This window comes from Botryllus schlosseri, chromosome 8, assembly GCF_051294905.1.
Source record: "Botryllus schlosseri isolate E-star chromosome 8, Bs_hap1, whole genome shotgun sequence".
NCBI lineage: Eukaryota > Metazoa > Chordata > Ascidiacea > Stolidobranchia > Styelidae > Botryllus > Botryllus schlosseri.
Genome location: NC_137243.1, coordinates 28012905 through 28033667, shown reverse-complemented (window position 1 = coordinate 28033667; position 20763 = coordinate 28012905). Strand labels below are relative to the sequence as shown.

Genomic DNA, 20763 nt, shown 5'->3' with positions numbered 1-20763 from the left:
CTTCAAAATTCCGGACAATTAGGCATATTTTAGAAATTCCTCCCGGACGCAGTTTTTACAGTGAAATTCTGGACATGTCCGTGAAATTCCGGACGAAACCCTATATCTTACGGTTACCCTGATATTTTTATCGGCAAAAAAGCAGTACAACTGATTTTAATCTGAATTCTTACTACCCGGATGCATTCCTGCTCAATAAAATGAATTGCCACACACAATTACAAATGAAATGCATGTCATGTTTGAGTGTCGATGCAAGTTACGATAAATCTATTTCGGCAGATAAGTATAAGTGTTTCAACAAACCGCGATTCGCTGTACTATCGGGATAGAAGTAGACGGGCGAGGTCAAACACTCAAAAAAACGAATAACGTATTGTTTGTTGACTGTACAAAATACGGAAATATACTGCGGTGTCGGAAAAAGCGTAGCAAACCATTGTCAATCAGAATTTTATAAATAAACTGAACACTATAGGTCTATAGAAGACATATAATAAATCACCAGACGATGTAAAATTGAATTTTGAAATATATCGCACACTCAGCTATGTATCACCCAGGCATGTAGATTGTATTATCACCCTTGCGATTCAACAACGCTAACTCAACAGCTAATTGCTCATTAACGTATATGCCTATTTTTTCCTAGATTGATTGACGAACATTTTGGTATCGAGCGTTACATCCTACCAGGAAAATAGGACTGTATCTGCACTACTTGGCTGTAGATGTTAGTTCAATAAAAAACACTTTTATCTTTAACTTGAGACCAAATCATAATTAATTTTAGAGTGTAGTGTCCCTTTAAAGCAGCATAAACTGTTCACATTTTAGTTTGATCAGTGTGGTCGTTGTTGGCCTCGTCTTCCACGTAGGCGGGATTATGGCCTTCTTTTTCATTCTGTTTACTGATCGCGATGGCTTCTACCGGTTCCGCCATATTTGCATAACGCTCGCCTCGGAATTTTTTGAGATAGGGGCCCCAATCTTTGGTAGGATTGGACGCCTGCAAAAATATGGGTTAAACAAGGTTGGGTTGGGTTGTATAATATAATTCATATTGACATAATCTATTTTCAGAGAAAAGGTCGTCATTGACTCATACCCTGATGTTTGAATCAAAACAGGCAACGGCCATGAATTCTGCTATTCAAAAACATTTGATGGGTAGTTGTAGCCTACTTGTGCGAAAAATTATCGAGACGAGAGATTTCGCCTATAGTCGAGAGAAGCCGTTTATTCTGCCATTTATGTGCCTTGTATTCGACTTTTATCAAAATAAGCCAACCTAGTTTGTGCCAACAGATACACTTCGTGTATATAATTATATACAATTGTATAGTCCTTTGAGCTTAATTCATCTGTTCGTCTCGATTATTATAATTTTCGTGCCGGTGACGTCATACTTGGTAATACCATTTTTAATATGCAATGTTCTCCTTATAATTCTCTGCTAGTTGCTGACGATTACCCCTGATGAACGTCAGTCAGCAATATTCAGGAGTATTGTGATGTCACTATATTATTCATTTGAATATTGAAGTTCTGTAACTCCAATAAATTGCGGTATTTATAATCGGATGGGGTTAAGATGTTACGCACCTTCATGATACTGCAGTCGTTTCGTACGATTTCGACGATCGCCATCACTGGGATAAACAGTAAGCCGAATCCGATAGACGCCCATCCAAGTCCCTCAGCCCACGGAGGATATTCATAGCCAGCATATGATGCAGGCGAGAATGTGATGAGCGACCAAATGAGAACCGCCTGAGAAAAAGTACGATGAGATTCTTTTATTAAAATGAATGAACGTTGTGCTACCTTCCAAAGCAGGGAATGAGGAAATGTGTATATTTTCAAGCGTTAATGCAATCGATATATAGTGACTTAACAAGCACATTTTCAAAACGAAATTGTCCTTATGCAATCGTTATAATGTGTTCGAATGTTTTCAATCGCGATTACTTTTCTATGTAATCGTAAACAAGGCCAGCTTCGATATTTTGTTGTAATCGTGATCATTATCGATTGCATCAACGCAATAATCACCCCATGTCTGTTCACAACACGAGAATAACAGTCGTAATACTTACCAGTAACAGCAGCGGTGTTATGAAAAACCAGCACGCCCTCCAATAAAGCCAAAACCAGAAATTCTGCTCGCCAATCATCATTTCAATGTCTTTGATGAATCGGTTTCCTCCATATATCCAGCACACGCCGATGCATTCCATCACAGCTACAATGAGCAGACCCCAGCCAGCCGAATAATGATCGACTAGATTAACGTAGTAGATTCCAGTCTGAATAAATTTTGTAGAGTTATGCGCATATTAGTACAAACTGCACCTGGTTGGTTGGTGGTCAACTAACTACTTGGTTTAATAGGTCTAGTTCTAGTTCTAGTTGCGTATTTTGAAAAGTGACTATTCCATTTACGCTTTAAAAAATAGTTGTCTAACAACTAGAAAACACGTCTCGTGTTTGGCGTGAATCGCGATACCGATGTTCTGTTGTGTGATGTTCTTGCGGTCATTCCTAGCTCAGAGTCATCGCAATTAACAATGACGTAGCCTGGGTGGGATTTGAGGGTCGATAACCCTTCCATTTCAAACTCGAGCTCATATCTTACACTGCTGCTCATCTAGAAAGCCAATCCTACTCCGATAAAAATAAAGTAAATTAGTTACTTCGGAATCGAATCTAGTTAGTTGTGTTTTTGTTATAAAGTTATGTATTTTTAAAATTCGTCAGTCCTAGATCTTGTTATAGTTCTAGGTGCGAGTCTTGTAAAGTTAGTAACTCTAGTTCTAGTTCTGGTTGCGCGTTTTGAAAATACAGTAATTTATACAGGTATATGTATATAGTTGCTAACACAGAAAGTATTACTTTCGGGGCCTACGATACTTACATCAGTAACGCAAGTCAGTCCCAAGCAGAACATAACAACAGCCAGAATCAACGTCAACTGCCACCGTCTAGTGCGGAAAGTGGCCGGGAATGCGTCAATGACAGCCGTGGCGACGGTTTCCAAAATGGTGAATTGACTGTCCAGGCCCAGAGTGAACAACATAAGGAAGAAGATGATCGCCCAGCCTGAAGATCCTGGCAGAAGGGAGAGGGCTTCCGGATACGCGATAAACGCCAGACCAAAACCTGAGGACACATGGAATTCACGTTGAATACGTACACTGCAGAGATATATCGGTATAATCAGATTTGTCGGGTCATTTCACCGCGTTCACTTATTTCAGTGGTTATTAACGTTTGATAACCAAGGGAACACTTACGCTAATGAAAAAGCTTTTGGGAAACCCCAATTTTATCACACCTCTATAACTACACATCTATTATATTAGTATGAATTACTGGTGCACTAATTGTGCATGAGCATAGTGTTAAAATTACGAAACCAATAAAATATATGAACCGAAAACAGTATAATTAATATATGTTGCAAATCGGTGTGACTTCTGCTGTTCTCTTTTAGTGACGAGTTTAAAATGAGCTGATTCGCCTATGAAATTGTGTTCGCATTGCTCGGTAGAAACGCAACAGCGAGATAACATATGCTTAATTGCAAATGACCTAATCAATATTGGTATAGAATCGGCATTTCAGAAGCATATGGTTTCGATTTCGAATTCCAATTTCCCATGCATACGCCACCGCACACAACGTACTACCACAACAGTCACATGACAACTGATCGGGCGTAATTACATGCAGCCAATGAAGACCAGAACGGACGTGCTAGCACAAATCATATGCATGAGTCGAGCGTGTGGCTTTGCATTCAGCGAAACTCGTGGGGTTCCCGGTAGCACCGGTAAATAACCCCACTCTTATTTCCGTCCGATATTCATATTTACAAATTATATCAGTTTGGCTATCAATACATGAGCTTCTCAAACTGTGGATGGTGACCCATGTCGGGGTCGCCATACATTATCTGTCGCCAATATTTGGATTTAGTTGAGAGTCAACCAGTTGTGTGCATATATATACTCGTCGTCAATCGTTTTCTACTCCTGACACGGCATGAAATTTCGAGTAATTATAATAGATTATACACCAAATCCTTCTGTTGGTATAAACTTTTCAATTCTCTACTCGACTATAGTTGCTGAGGATTACTTCTGACGCGTGTCAGCCGAAAATATTCGGGTTTATTTCAATAGAAACATATAATATTCAATTGTATATTGAAGTTGTGTACCTCCAAGAGTCTTTTAAATGCTAACATCTAATGTTTTATCTGCTTTGGAGCTATTGCTCTCAGAACGAAAGACAGTGATAGTCAGCTGGGGGAGATTACAATATATTCGAAAAAACGTAAACCGAGGTGTGTCACGGGAAGCGTTTGATTAGGCAAGCCATTAACGAATCAGTCATGACAATTGAAAAGGCCAAATCACGTTTGGTTTACTCCTTACTGCTACGATTAAGCTAGTTTTCATCTTTACGCGATATGCAACTCATTTTCATTTTGATGCCCTATGAGGCATGCATACGAGTCAAATATATATTGGCCATTAGGTTAACCCGATATCTAAATTGAAAGAATTGGTTGAAACAGGACAATTCAATGTTATTTTCATATTGTACTGAGTTAAATATGTGAGTTAGTGTACCGTTGCAATATTACAATACAACATATTTATCGTTTGTATCGATTCTGTGAAATGATAGATTCATAAATCAACCAATTAAATTAGTTCGTATATTCGCCAAAAATACTGAAAGCGTCCATAGGTGTGACGGAACAGCGACTCCCAATCGGATATCGCAGGTATACAACCCTTTAAGCGTTTACAGAGTGGCTTACACGTTTTGAGCCGAAGATAAATTTGTTGCAAAGGAATTCTTTGCATTCCGTGTAGCAGTGAAGCTAAATCTCCGACGTTGTTTGCTCGCATGACTGATTTTGATTACGATGGGCACAGCTCAAACTTTGTAGAATTGTGATAAACCCAGTCAAATGAATTTCCATATAGTCGATGTACATCATTTCCGGATATATCTTACGATTGCTCATGACAATGCTGCTTAAGCAAACACACGAATACCGTTGGAATCTCGCAAATAGATTCGACCGTTACATTGTGAGAATGGACACGATGTACCACTGAATCTATACAACTAACAGAAATCGTAACTTCTAAATTCTGCGCGTGAATATATTTCGGCCAGAACATGCCAACAACATGTCGTAGTCATAGATAATCGCAATCCATATGTTTTTATTTAATTCACCGAATAGCGCTCAGCTAGACTCACTAGCCTGGTGATTCTCAACATTTTTGTCTTAAAGGACCCCTTTTGGACTGTCACGGACCCCTCGGACCCCCTCAAGTTTTCGTTCAAAATTAACTCAATTATCGTGCAAGCGTCCTCTGTCTTGGGCAAATATAAACTGTAGGCTAGAGAGAAACAGTCACAAAATTACTTTTCGTGAAAATAACATCATACTATATGTAGCGATTGGGTGTAGACTTTTATTATATCAAAGCGATTTTTGCAGCTGTATTTATTGTCTTGAAAATCCTCGTCTTCGATTTGATATGAAGGAGTGCACAAAATATTTCCATAAAGTAGGCGCTCATGAATGTTATAGTAACGCGTACCGCTTCCGACGACACTTTTTGCTGTGTTCGCAACTTATATGGCACCAAAATTGAGAAACAGTTTTTAATAACGTCCAGCCTAGTCATTTCTATCTAGCATCCCATCTCAAAGTTATTCTGGAATAGTGTTTACATATATCCAGAGGTGGTCAGTAACGAAGTACTTCTACTTTTTCGAAGTACTCAAGTGGTCTTCCTCTACTTCTGGTACTTACTCAAGTAGATATTTTTTGCTACTTATACTTCTACTTCGTAATATTTTGTGCACTACTTACTTACTTTTTCCTATTTTAGGTTTGTCAAGTAGAAGTAGTTTAATCCCCCAATAAGAAAGATAGCCTAAGGAATTTCGGGGCTGTTTTCACGTAGTACCAACATTTAATTTTCTTAAAAGTCATGTAATACCCATGTAATAATATTACCCATGTAATAGTTTTCGTTGCGCTTCGCGCACAGTAGATGAGGACTGACAAATGCGTATTACCGAAAGTATCGCTGAATATAATTTATATACTGGGTTGGTTGCGTTCACACAGCATTGTCGCCTAAAGCCTACTAAATATTTAATCACAGTATAAGTATGGCCCCAATCAAGTTTGAAACCATCGTTTCGCAAACTAGCAATAACCTATTATACCTAGCAGCCCATGACGAGTCTTAATCTGGAAAAGTGGAGTTTGACTTTTTTTAACGTTAGACCTGTTTTAGCAGACTACCGAGTATTATACGTTGAGTTCTAATTATAGTTTCAGTTCTTCTGTGTGTTGAAGTATAAAAGCAAGTGTAGTAATGCCTTATATTTTCCGAAAATAAAGCTATACACTATATGGCATTTTTACGATCTGCTATATTTTTAATTAACATATATTAATCGCGTTAATAAAGTCGTATCCGACACAACTTCTCCGTATTGCTCTTCGACTGAACTAGGGGCGTTATAAGATGGGGGAGGGTGCCATGCCATGATATTCTCTAAAGCGGGGTGTTTGAGTAAACAAAGAATTAGTATCGCAATTCCATATCAATGGTATCATTTACATCCCATGATGTGGACGACTGGTTATTCTGGCCAAAATTGACACCTCCTGGGATGCATCAATATGAATCAAGCTCTCTACACACCTTTTGCGTAGGTCCATTTGCAGCTTTTGACAGTCCATGCGAACGAATTACGATCATTTTCACAACTACATACTTACTTGAGTAGATTCAAATTCGGTCAATTCTACTTCTACTTCAAGTAGTTTTAAGTTGTTTATGGAACAAGTACTTCTACTCGTACTTGAGTAGATTTTTTCGTCGCTGCTTCTACTTCTACTTGAGTAGCTTTCTTGACTACTTTGATCACCTCTGCGTATATCACAGTAGATATTGGATTTCGTGACGAGGTTTCAAGACCTTCATTGGGACATAGAGTATGGAAAAAAATCAGGAAATCTAAACAGCAATGTGTTTGTATTAATCGACTCTTAGCAATTTGGCAATTAAAATGAGTTGGAACTGCAGGATATCTTATCTCAAACGACCATTTTAATGATGTGAGTCATGCAGTTTTAGCAATTATGAAGCGTATCTTTATCACGCTTTCGCTAATTAAAATTATTACAAATTAGGTTATCAATCATTTTACAAAAAAGTTTCACGGACCCCCTGAAAATGCTTGGCGGACCCCCGGTTGAGAACTTGTGACTAGCCATTCTCCTCTCAACAATGAGGCTCAATAGCAATATCGCAATTTCACGCCTTGACTTATTACATGGATGTATTTGATGAAATATAAGCAATAACATGTAAGTATACAATCTGGAAAAGCAATCTATATCAGCGCTCGTAGCTATACTAGCCATCAAATAGCTAATAAACGTGATGCCGGACAGAATGATTCGAGTATATACTCTCATCTGAATCGAGTATTAAGTTCAGCGAGTAGAGTCGGGGGTGACAGATCATTTCGAGTACTGAAATGATACGCTCCTTGCTACTCAGAATTCATTTATCAACGAGAATATGATCTCGATACTATTTCCATTGCAGTAGACTGGTAGTTTTGAAACCTCGAGTGGTCGTATCGCGACATACGTAACATGAGGTACAAAGCTACGTAGACGTACATTAGTGGAAATGTCATATCTGTCATATCTGTGAAGTCGTGATCAACCCACATCATTGTCAAAAGTGCAATGAAATTGGTATGGTTGAGCAAATACCACATAATCTTTAGATTGATGTAGAACTGGCAATATATTCTTTGTTATCGCATACGGAGTAGGCTACATATTTCAACTTTCCACGTCTTTCATCATGTTATGACGTCATAGTAAGCGACACTCGAATGCTAATACTTGATCCAGAATCTAATCCAGGGGTTCTCAGCCCTTTCTTGGCCGTGGCCCATTTTCCGGTTTGAAAATGTGCTGTGGCCCACCTCTTATCTTAGAGTGGAAATCCTGTTCTATGCGTGGTAGTCCACGGCGCCGATGTGCCTATTTGTGTAAAATATGTGCATTTTTCTGTTAATTTACTGATGATATATAAAACTAGGGACGTGAAATCGCGCGAAGCGCAACGAAAATTTTCGAGTTGAATAAATATCCTACAACAAACGACCAACGAAATAATCTTGGGCCCCTTGAGCTTCCCTAATTGGGGGTTTGGGTGCGGCAGTTACGGCCTTGGTAGATCATAGGCTAAAACTCCTGTGTATATTATGATCGTCCGCTGCTCCATTCGCGTCGCGAAACACAATGATCAAATCCCCGCATCCACTGTGTGGTTTGGGTTTTAGTTCCACTATTGTGGGGATTAATATGATCATTCTCGGCCAGCTTCAAACAATTCATTAATGAATGGGGCGCTAGTTCTACAGAGAAGTGGAGAAATAATGTTTTAATATGTACGCTGTACAATGTACATTGTATGTCTTGTACCAAACCAAGTGAAGTTGCGATGTCAGAATTTTCAATGCCATGATACAATCAATTCATGTGACTCTTATATTATGTTCAATGATTTTCAGGCTGGATATTATAAATCGACTCCAAAGATTAATGCGCTCCGCTAAATCCTCAATCCATTACGATTCGTTGCGGTGGTGCAGTACAGATTCACCAGAAGTTGCTAATAATTTTCAATTATGGCTATTTTTGTCTTACAATAATACGACCTGCGGAAGTACAGTAAATCTATACATCAATTACACTTAATTCCGAGTTGATTGCACCCGCTTTCAACGGCATATGACATATGACCCTGACGGAATACTTGGTTACTTCAGCATTACCTTCCAGTTATCATATACTCGAAATTACTTTAGTTGCTGTTAGCCGTAGGTTGTCATACCCAGTGGAAAAAGCCGCCGTTTGTCCCTCCCGTTTTCGACTTGTACATGCTGACTCCATACGTGCCACTACGTCTCATCACAGTCGGATGAAAAGTTTATGAATATATTTCTAGCGTTTAACATAACAAATATAACTAAACTTACACTAATTCTAAAATTGTCTAAATAGCTTTGTGGCCCACCTCAAAATGCTCTGTGGCCCACCCTTTGAGAACCCCTGATCTAATCATTAAGGTACTTGCTTTTGTCAGCATTACTTATAAAACCACTTGAAAACTTCTGAATTAATAAATATCAGGCATCACCGAAACACTTGCTCAGTGTCACTCGCTAATCTGCGCATACCTGACTGGACTACCTCTTCAACCGGTCTTTTGAGAGTGTAAGCCATATTTCCGACAATGGTGAATATCGCGAATCCAGCAAAAAGCGAGGTACAGCAGTTGGCGATGCAAACAATCAAAGAGTCGTAGAAGCAGTTATTGTTGAAGCGATTGTAGGAAGACAAGGCCACCAATCCACCCCAAGCAGCGCTCAGTGAAAAGAAGATTTGAGTCGCGGCATCCTTCCAAACCTGTTGCGAAAGTACCAAGACGTTCGGGCATGTTTTTTTTTATCACTTGATGTCTCATGGATATTACACTGGTGCAAAAAGGGAGATGAATTAAGAAATTGTATGATTTTGTGCATTGTATCTGACGTATGCCACAGCTGGACAACTAGAAAATTTTCAGCTTTTCCAAATTGGATTACAATTACAAATTACGGAATTCGTAATAACTTAGAAAATGAAATAAATTCCGAATTATAAAAAAATACAGCAACAAGTTCAGTTGATATTAAATCACAGGACATTCTCATAAGCACGAGATGACAAATGTCTGTACAGCAAGCATGTATCGTTTCACATGATACAATTTTCCTGTAGCATTTTCGGGAAAGCCATAAATTAGATTAGAAAAAAATGAGAGCATAGAAACATTTCACAAATTAAATTAGACTTATATTATTGGTATTTTTCTGCAGTTTGACTAATTAAACGACTACAATTATCTAATTGGCCAAGTCCGATGCATACACGATTGATTTAGCCAAAATCGACCAGCCGCCATTGAGCTGCTTCGTTCACTGGACTGAGGCAGCGAAAATATTAGGTAATACTGAAATTCGACCTCTGCATTTCCAAGTTTGCTGAAGTCCGATTTGTATCCAATGTAAAATTGAACTCCGTCCCAAGCCCCATCCAACGTTGAGCCAAGAATGAGAAGGCAAAGCAAGACGAAATAAGGGAAGAGGGCGGTGAAATAGACGACCTGAAACATAATGAATATGCCCATTAATCGGTTTCTTTGCTCTTTGATATATAGCTACTTGCGTTCTTCGATAACATGAAAATATTCTCAGCACTGAAAGGTTGGAGTATCACTAAATGTTCTCTAATTGGATACGGAGTCAAAGAAAGGTAGTGTCGTCCTTGGGAGCCAGAACTTATTGATCTTGACTCTTACTACGACTTCCAGTACGATAGATTGAACTTACTCACCTCTGACGTGTAAATTGTAACGGAAATTAGAATATAGGTAACATAAAATGGGATGAATTGCAGAACAAAAACATTTTCATTGAGTACTGGTAGTAACATATTAAATAGCTATGCATATTATTTTCAGTTTCATATTATTTCCAGTTTCATCCATAGTCACCAAGATGGATCCTCGGAATTTGTAAAGTATAGCCTATCTACCATCGGTAATCGCTGGATTAGTAATGTCACTTTCGACCAAATCTACTTTTTGAATCGACTTACTTGAGTAATTTCAAATCTGCATTACCTAATTTCCCTTGTAGCACTTTTGACATGTCTTGGGAATCGCTACTTGTACTTGCTATTAAGTAGACATTTTCAGCGTTACTTCTACTTCTACTTACAATCACTATTTTGACCATATGTCGTTTCGATGAAGATTGCGTATGAATCATAGTCCTGGATGGTCTATGTCAGGTTGGTGAACAGCGGTCCTAATGTAAAACTGTGTGGTTTTATTTTAATAGGACGTTACCCAATAACCAAGATTTAAGTAAGTAGCAAAAAATGGTAAAAATACGGATTTTGTACATAATAGTTATACCGTATCACATTTGCATGACTTCAAATTCTTTCATGATAGTTATGGCAGAGCTTCTTGTAGGTACCGAACTTCAACATTCAATGAATATTAAATTTATATTGAAATGAACCCGAATATTTTCGACTGACCACCGTCAGGGGTAATCGTCAGCAACTAGAAGAGAATTGGAAAGAACTTTGCATATCAACAATCATATCACCAAATATGACGCCACAGGCACGAGAAGTTCGTTGTACAATATTTTAGATCAGTGGTTCCCAACCTTTTTCGACTGATCGCCTCCTTTTGAAGCTCCACACCGATCATCGCCCCCCAAATATTGGGAACCGAAAAACAGCACTTCGTCAGCCCCCTCTCCCCCCCCCCCTCCCCGAAAAAAAATGTTGGTCTTTGGCCCCATAGACTGATAAACCAAACCCCAGAACCCCCTCAGCCAGTGGGCTTTTTGTCGCTACATATCAGCTATACCCTATTCCATGTACTGCTTGGTGAGTCACCGTATTTCACCTAAACGCGCGAAGCGCGACAAAGTTATGTAATTCATGTTTGAATCGGTTAATATGGTTGATGCGGTATGTTGGAAAAGGTAGGAACCCTAAATAATAATTAAGCATCTTCGGGCGGAATCGCTGTTATATTGACTTCTTTACATGATGCTATTTCGTGACCTCCTATATCTGTTATGTCAGAAGATATGGAAATCGTCGAAACGTACCAAACTAAAAGATGCACATGATTTCATATTGGTATTTCTTTACTGGCAAATAATTTTTCCTTGCGGGATGGCATTTGTCCTGTAGGGTTAAGGTCACCAGGACATGAACATTCGACGCCAGCCATTGAGGCACCTATGGACAATTAAACATATATGTATTTATATCGAAGTCTTCGGTCAGCACAAGGGCATTCCTTTTCGGCCAAGGTCTTCTCGCTGCTGATCGCTCTGGCACACTTCTCGGAGTCGAATGTTACATGGCCTCTAACTTCATATTTCTTGGTGCGTCGTGGAGCAGTAATGGCCGACGCCGAAGTCTCCCATTTCCATAAATCATGCGTATTTTTGTTGGGTGACGAGGCCCCCAACATCAAGATACATGAAAATATTAAATCGCATGAAAAAGTCGCACGAATTTCTAAAAAATTACTCTATCATTCATGTTAATACACGAAATAATTTTGGGCTTCCTTCGATTTCGGGCCCCCACCCCCAATTGGGGGGTTTGGGGTGCGGTAGTTACGGTCCCGACTCCAATATAGCCGTTTTAACGCGCCATCGTCCCCCTATCGTCCCTTCGTTGTTTTCGCTCCCTATCGCCCCCTTCGTTATTTTCGCCCCCTTGATCGCCAAATCGCCCCCTGGGGGGCGATATCGCCCACGTTGGGAACCACTGTTTTAGATGATGGACGAACTCCTTTGTTGACTCATCACTATAGGTTGGTGGATTTTAACAAAAGTTTCCTCAAGGCATGCCGGTGACGTCATATTTGGTTATACGAATGTTTAGTTGCAATGTTATTTCCAATTCTCAACTAGTTGCTGACGATTACCCCTGATGAGTGCCAGCCGAAAATATTCGGGTTCATTTCAATACGAGTATACTCTTCGCTGGTGTACTGAAGTTCTGCACCTCCAAAAGTCTCTTCTCACATCGATTGAATTTCATGGTAGGCCTATGCTCACCTTCCCAGAAGACTTGACGCCTCTAATTAAGCTGTAGAACACAACAATCCAAGCCACCAGGAGGGACAATGCCAGTTGCATGCGAACGGGTCCAGTGTTCTCTGGTTCCATATTTTCCGGTCTGTTCAGCACGTACTTCCTGAAAACGAAGATATGTTTCACAGTACCGAATATCATCGAGTTATATCGTATTAGTTTATCGCACTGTTAACGAAAATCGTATATTTCGCTCAATTCGTGGTAAATGTAGTAAATTTCTGTTTCAGGTACCATATCTAGCTTTCACACTCTCCTAATGCGTGAAAATGATTCACTTACGCCAATTCTTATGAATTATATCGCAGGGGTGTGGAGGGTTCCGTTTACGTATACAATCCCATGCAACAAAGGTGACACATATAAACAGAATCCATTACACCCCCGGGATATATCTATATTGTGTGAACGTAAGAGCTTTCACACTCTATTTAACGTCCACTTGCGAATGAATATAACTTTTTAGTTACACGAGCTTTCGGAGCGCGCTCCTTCATCAGGTGTTAAAGCGAAAGTAACGCAAAATGAGCAACGCAAAAAGATTTTCAATTTGAACATATGCATATTATGACATCATAGGGAATGGGAAATTCTAGATTCCAAAGTCGCGTACTTTATGACGTCATAGACACTAATATCAAGTTTTTATTTTAAATGCAAATAGTGAGTCGTGTTCCTAAAATCGGATTCGTTAAGGTGCTTATAGGCTAATTCACATTCACAAAAGGTGTCAAGTCAAGCATTCATCGTGCAGTGAGACATTATTAGTGATATTAGTGTATATGACGTCATAAAGTACGCGACTTTAGAATCTAGAATTTCTCATTCCTTATGATGTCATAATATGCATGTGGTCAAATTGAAAATCTTTTTGCGTTGCTCTTTTTGCGTTACTTTTCCTTTCACACCTGATGAAGGAGCGGCGCTCCGTAAGCTCGTGTAACTAATGAATTTATGTACATTCGCAAGTGGACGTTAAATAGAGTGTGAAAGCTACCAAGGTCTTAAGTTTATGTATATCGTCGGCTATCGGCGCAACAAAGCATTCATTGTTTTGTGTGAGTGACACATTTCCCAGCACTGGAAGGGTGTGAGAGCACGATCTAGCACCTGAAAGTGCCGTTTGCTGGATCCACCTATGGACTTACAGAGTAATTATTATTGCATGCTACAGCCATATTCTATAGCGAGCTGTGGGACTCAAATCTCAATTATTTTTGTTTGGGGTGCTATGATTGCTCAAAGCACTGATCATTGAAGAATATGCCGCATTTCAGAGCATGTAGATGGAGATACTCAGATCAACATCAATTGAGTATAAAAGTGTAGTTTATTGCTTCCCCAATCATGTTGATGCATATCTGATTCTCTATTTACAGTAGAGTTTCCTCGGTAATTGCCAACCTCGTAAAAAAGATATTGGTTATATTATTATTATTCTCCATAATGAAAATCGTGTTATGGTGCTAATATCAACGACGGTATTTTGCACCACAAGCTAATTAATTTTATCAGCAACACAAGCTAATTGATGGATTTTGTAACATACTAAAAGATTTTACAACATTAGAGAATTGTCAATAATCATTACATACGTCGTCTTGGTGCAACTACAAAATCGATTACACGTTTTAAAACTGTCTATATCAACTGATGAAAATGATGATAAAGCTCAATTCAAAATACTCACTCCCAATATTCCTCGCTTGGGCTCGTGCCGCGGACGGCGGTGGCATTTTCCTCGGTGCAATTCAGAGATTGGGCCGACACATTGAATAAGGCAGCTTGCTCCTTGACGGTTTTTAATGGGACCGCATCGTTGAAATTCGATGTAGCAGCTTCGAATCGCGCCTTATCCGCATCGCTCAAAGACGATAGGACGGGGTAACAAAGTAATTCTGAAGGAAAAGTCAATTTTAGGCTACTTTAAACGGTGCAAATGTATTTGTGATTCGTAGGAACGGGTTTGCAGAGATTGAAATTTTGATAAATAATGAACTATGATTACAGTAGCTATTATAGAAACTCTGGATTCATTCGAGAGCACGCGTTTGAGAAAAATCTCCTATATTGTCCATCACATGCTCACAACGAACTATTCTAGCCTGCATTGGCGTTGGTCAAGTGACATGAGTTGTCCACTTGTTTGTAGCCTTGTCATTACCAAATACAGATATTGTTTAAATATTGTATGTAAATTGTATGTTGGCCATCGTAAAGGGTGTAAATCAGGCAAACGCACTTTAAGTTGTCAAATTTTGGATTATTCACTCATTCCAGTGGGGTCGAATACGCCAATGCTTATTTATCCAAAAGATGTAGTGGGTACTGATCACCTGTATCCACTATGTGTGATATCTTCGTGTAAACAGAAGGCACTCTCTGGGATATATCTCCATGAGGATTAATGTATTTGGCTCATAATCACCCATTGAAATGGGTGTGAAAGCACAATTTCGCACCGTAATGTGCCGTTTACCTCATTCTCACAGTACATGATTGATTATTCACGGCTCATCCATTTCTAATTTGACTGTTCATGCAATCTGATTCGTTGGAGTATATACTTCGTTATAGGCTGTTGTTTTTCATGGTGTCGGGAACCTTTTTCGTCAAAAGAGCCATATTAGCCATATACTTTCAATTTTAATTTCCAAAGAGCCATACGATTTCTATCAATTCACGTCACAATTGAAAATTCGCGATGTCGTTGGGGCACGAAATCAAACGCCCCTTCATGGCGTATCGTGTGAGCCATATTTTCTGTGTAAACACCGATATAATGTGATGTGGTGTCTGCACTAATCAAGTCGATTGCCCGACATTTGAACATGAGACACTTTGACTTAGAAACAGGGATCGGCACCGTTTTACAAGCTAAATATATTGACTCCATGCGGGCCATGTGATATTTTTCGAAACTTAAGGCAATTAGGATATACATTTTGATGCAAAACAAGCAGCTGTAGACAGTTAACTTCAGAATAAACTCTTTGTCATTCTGTAACACGATTTTTACAATTAAGCAGCTTTCCAAGGCATCCGTACAGCACGCGCGAGGGTAGTAACCCATGCATGCCTAAATTGTTCTTCTGGCAGTCACACACAATATTTATTCAGTTCCTCAAACACATTATAAAAACAGCCTCGATGGAAAATATTGTTAGATGATATCATTTGGTTAACTTTGCTACTCAATTCTCAAATCGTTCGACGGCAACATAACGTGGCGATATAAGCATACAATTTACCGGCAGTACGAACAAGCTACCAAATAATTGGGAATAGAGATCGCCGGCACTTTGCAGATGGAATTTGTTATAAGGAATGTGACTTCCATTTTGCGCCGATGATCAGGAAAGAGTATAAATTTAAAAACTGCATTGTCATAAGCGTCTATTTTTCCTCTAAATAATCAAGGCGTTATGCGATCAGAAATTCCATGTCGTGCAATTAACGTATAGTGATTATAATATTACTTGCGGCTCGAAACCAACTTTGCTTTTACCATTACTATAACTTCGTATCGAGCTCGACGGTGTAGATTTGTCCGATGTATAGGCTACTCCTAGTCTTACTTAATTGGCAATTATTTGGCAAATGATTTAATACTGGTTGCAGCACAATTGATTAATAAGATTTGGAAGAAATGCAAAATTAACAATTTATCAGAGAGCTATATCACCAAAAGATCTATATATGGCTCGCAAGCCGTAGGCTCCCGACCCCTGGACTATAGTATATGTTCATTTAAACCCGGCCGATATTTCTTATTATTATTCCTGATAGGCCGACTGTCACTAGACGACTCACGATAATCCTGGAGCATATCTCCTGTACTCACGGAACTCTGTACTGCACGCCGACGCGTTGTTCCACCAATTGTCGCATGACGCCCAGGGAACGGTGCTGGACAGGGACGAGAAGAAATAAAACACGGTGTAGGCAATGATCACGTTGTAGTAGATTCCAACGAGTGCCGACAATATCACCATACAAATTCCCACGCCTGTCGCAAATTATGTAGTATCAAAGTAATTTCCGGAGGTTTATACTCTGGCTAAAAGTCCACCTCTGAACAGCGGGTTGAATTTCCAGACAGAAGTTGGTCCCAGACTAGTGAACTGGCCCATGGCGCACTCCATGAAGAAGATCGGTAGGCCAGCAAAAGCGAGCATCACGACGTAAGGAATGAGAAACGCCCCTAAAACACACGAGAAGGAGATATCAGCTAACACAGCCGACACACAAGATCAGCTTTCACAGAGCGTATTGTCGCCCACTGAACAATCGGAGTCTACAACAGGGTTGTCCAAGTGTCCATGCACAAGTTTTTTTTTCACAGTTTCATGGCTACCTTATAATATTGTTAGGCTGGCCGAAAAATTATAGGGGAAGGTGGGCACAATGGATACAGGGACACTATGATAGGCCTACATTTTGAATTTCGTAATTTTGGTAACCTGCGTAACTTTACATGTTACCATTCGATCGTGCTTTAGAGGGCTTTATCTCGTTGGTTTTGCTTGAAATTAGTACACAACTTAGTCAGAGGTCAGAGCAGTTATCAGTCGCACTGTATGCTATTTTAGGATTGTGGTTTTAACATTTTAGGGGTTTTTGCCCTGAAGAAGTGGGTGGGAAACATATCCAAAGGTAGATTGTAAAACATAAATAAAAATCAACAGACGCGGGCACAGAAGCAAGATCGTCACGAACACTCTCTTAAAATCATCTGTTGAAGCGTCACTCAATAAAGGGAGGACATTAAGGTTATTTTACCACCCCATATATTCGATGAGGATCGACGAGCCGACAGCGATCTTCGGGCAAGTTTCATCACGGTTCCAAACTTCGGGATGTAAGCTAATACTGGTCTTGGACATCTGCTAATCCGTCATTTTCTTTAGCAGTTCTCAGTTTCTTGCTAACTGACGCGGTGATGAATATCTTATTGCTGTCCCATTTCCCCCACCACGTGTCCCATTGTACCCCGCCTATCGGGCACAATGGGAAAAAAATTTACAATATTCAATTGGCAGTGCTTACGTTATATTTTGTTATTTTAAAATATTCGTTTCATGTTTATCCATCGTTTTGCTAGAGTTTGTTGGTGCCTCTCGATTCGAAATATTTTTATGACTGAAAATGTGATTTTGGGCCCATTGTGGCCCACACTCCCCTACACATAGAATTGGGTTCATTTCCAACCTATAGAATCAAAGTTATTGGAGTTTAAAATTTGGGATTTGAAAATAAAATTGTAATTACGATGGAAATATCCATCATGATTAATCAATGTTTTAATTCAAGTCAAAATACACGCAGGCTCTAACCGACTGAATGTTAGTCATAGATCGAGAATACCGGGCCACGATATAATATATCGACCTCGTCGTCTGGCACACATGTATTGTGATATGCCAATAAAGGGGTGCGACATGTTTCACCATCATAAGGGGCGTGTCTAAAACGCTTGAGAACCACTAGCCTTCGCACAGGTGGGTGTTTAATATCAAAGATTACTCCAAGATGTTTCGACAGCTTCATATCTTTTCATTGCATCGAAATTTTGTGGTGTTTTTGAATGGATAACATTATCAACAATGTACTCAAAATGTCAAACTTGACACGGGTCTGGGAAATGACTGCTCAGTGCTCATCATTCTGGAATGATGAGTTATATGATGAATGATGAATTATATCTTGCTGTTATATAATAAGCCTGTAATAGTAATGAAGCTCTCCAAACGCCGCGAGTCAGTGAAGCTTGCAGAAGCGGTCCAGTAGTACAGTCGGTGTTATTGTAGCTCGGGGCTTCACAACTATGTTTAGCAAAGGCCCACTTACAAAAATTTAAGATTGCTTAGGTCCGTATATAACTGTCATGAAATATATCACAGTCGTACAAATATAATACGTTTAATCCGGTAAAGCGATATTAACAATAGCAATACGTGAGATGTATTTATTATTCTGTTAGTCACGGGTAGTGGCAGAATTGACATTGTTTATTTCTCCATTTGGGTCTCAAGTCGCGAGAACGAATCGAAGATAGTGGTGAAGATAATCACTGGTCTTACAGATGGGTAATCTATTTTAAATAAAGTTCATGTTTGAAACCGCCAACTCGCAGCAGTAAGTAGACCCAAACTTACTGCTAATTTGCGATAGGCAGGAAAATCATTTAGGACCAAAATTTTAAATTGTATTATCACCTCATCACTATGATCATCCTGCAATATGCTCTTCGCAATTCAGCGATACAAATTTTTGTATTGTTCAAAAGCTGAGTAAATATTGAGACAGATAAGGTCCCCATTCATCCACCAGTTTAGCAGAACTGAATGTTGCGCATAATTTGATGATGTTGATGAGTTGGTTAAATACAAAAAGGGCTGTGGGTGGGACACGCTTGAAAAATGTCTCGCAGCAAGCGCCGATATTAGAAGAAAACCAGAGCAATAGCTCACCCCCTCCATTTCGATAAGCCAGATAGGGGAATCTCCACACATTTCCCAATCCGACGGCGTATCCGATGCAAGATAGCAAGTAGTCTGCTTTGCTATCCCAGTTGCCGCGATCCTTATTTTCGTCCTTAGAATATAGATAATAGGTTGTGTCTCGAGGGCAAATAGATTGCAAAACTCGTAAATGTCGCTTCACAAGAGTTATGTATACGCCATACCGACAACAGGAATCACAATTTGTACTATAATTCAACATAAGCCGCTTTCAAATACACTGCTGTACAGATTTACCAATATAAGGATTCATTCAAGTACAACTTATTCCACGGTTCGTGATTTTCAATAGCCCAAAACTATGTTGTTTTGGCATCGCAGACAAATGTGATTCGCTTAAATACGATCCTGAAAGATAATGTTAATCTAGTACAAAATCCAGGTATCTATGATCCGATTTCCAATCCGCTAATAAAGTTGTATTGATATAATTGAAGTTTAAACAATATAGTAATTCAATCGTAGTATTCAAATGCAAATGCATACATAGTCAAACGGGACGAGCCAAGCGTTTACAGGGCATCAAGGATTACAGAAAGGCGAAAGCACAAGATAAAACGTATACAGAACTTATAACGTTATGTATTCCGGTATATTATTCGTATATTACTCACTTCGTTCGGCATATTCGCTCTCTGAAGATCTCGGTAAAAGCAGCAGTTGTAACGCTTAACGTAAAAAGTGACTCGGTCAACGCCCTCAGCGAACAGCGGTCAGTCAACCGACTAAAATTGTTCACTTTTACCTTTCTCTTCTTCGCTGCGATACAAGACGCCTCTGGTTTATCACGTAGCTCGCAAATTCAACACAATCCGCAGCATATATATCATATCTAACTACTAATTTGAGTGATGTAGCATTGCTAGATACATTCAGACAATATATATATGATATATAGATCACCATCACCTTGTAAAGGAAATTCACCACGAAAACTATCATTCAGTAGCCTACCATACGCGGATTACGGGCCGAAAAGGGTGGTTCACGAAATCGAACTCAGAATTTAATCGCGGTCAACAATCCTACGAACATGCATAATTTGGATTAAAATGATGTACTCCATTTATACCGCGGAATAAGTCTGAGGTGAGATCAGGTTTCGTGTGTCATGGGTGTACTGTCCATTTCACACTCGTATATAAGGGGTGTTACACGGGTGGAAATACGCACTCTTTTCGCTAAGAGTGTAGCATAGGGTGTGAACAATTAAAGTCTTGTTAAACCCACTTTTTATAACTATGTTTGGTGATATTAACTGCTTCGCATTTATAATATACTAATTTCCTCACTTTTAGCAGATTCTGGTCTAATTTTTAAGTACCAGTACCAATAGACGAAATCCCAACAGTGCGGTTACTTTAATATTCTTAGATTACAAAGAAATTTAGGTCTTGGCCGTCTGAGTCTCGAGTCATAT

The 20763-nt window shown here is 39.3% G+C and overlaps 1 protein-coding gene across 1 annotated transcript; it reads right to left on the bottom strand.

Annotated features, from left to right (window-relative positions):
* Positions 1-218: 218 nt before the first annotated feature.
* On the bottom strand, positions 219-20110 carry LOC145445452 (sodium- and chloride-dependent neutral and basic amino acid transporter B(0+)-like). Its single transcript, XM_080323641.1, has 12 exons — positions 19958-20110; positions 19293-19416; positions 16892-17023; positions 16664-16828; positions 14510-14717; positions 12784-12922; positions 10146-10286; positions 9319-9547; positions 2918-3162; positions 2100-2309; positions 1606-1773; positions 219-1009 (listed from the first exon to the last, which is right to left on the bottom strand). Exons 1-12 carry the CDS (start codon positions 19967-19969, stop codon positions 827-829), a joined length of 1956 nt encoding a protein of 651 aa, XP_080179767.1. The 5' UTR covers positions 19970-20110; the 3' UTR covers positions 219-826.
* Between the last annotated feature and the right edge of the window lie 653 nt (positions 20111-20763).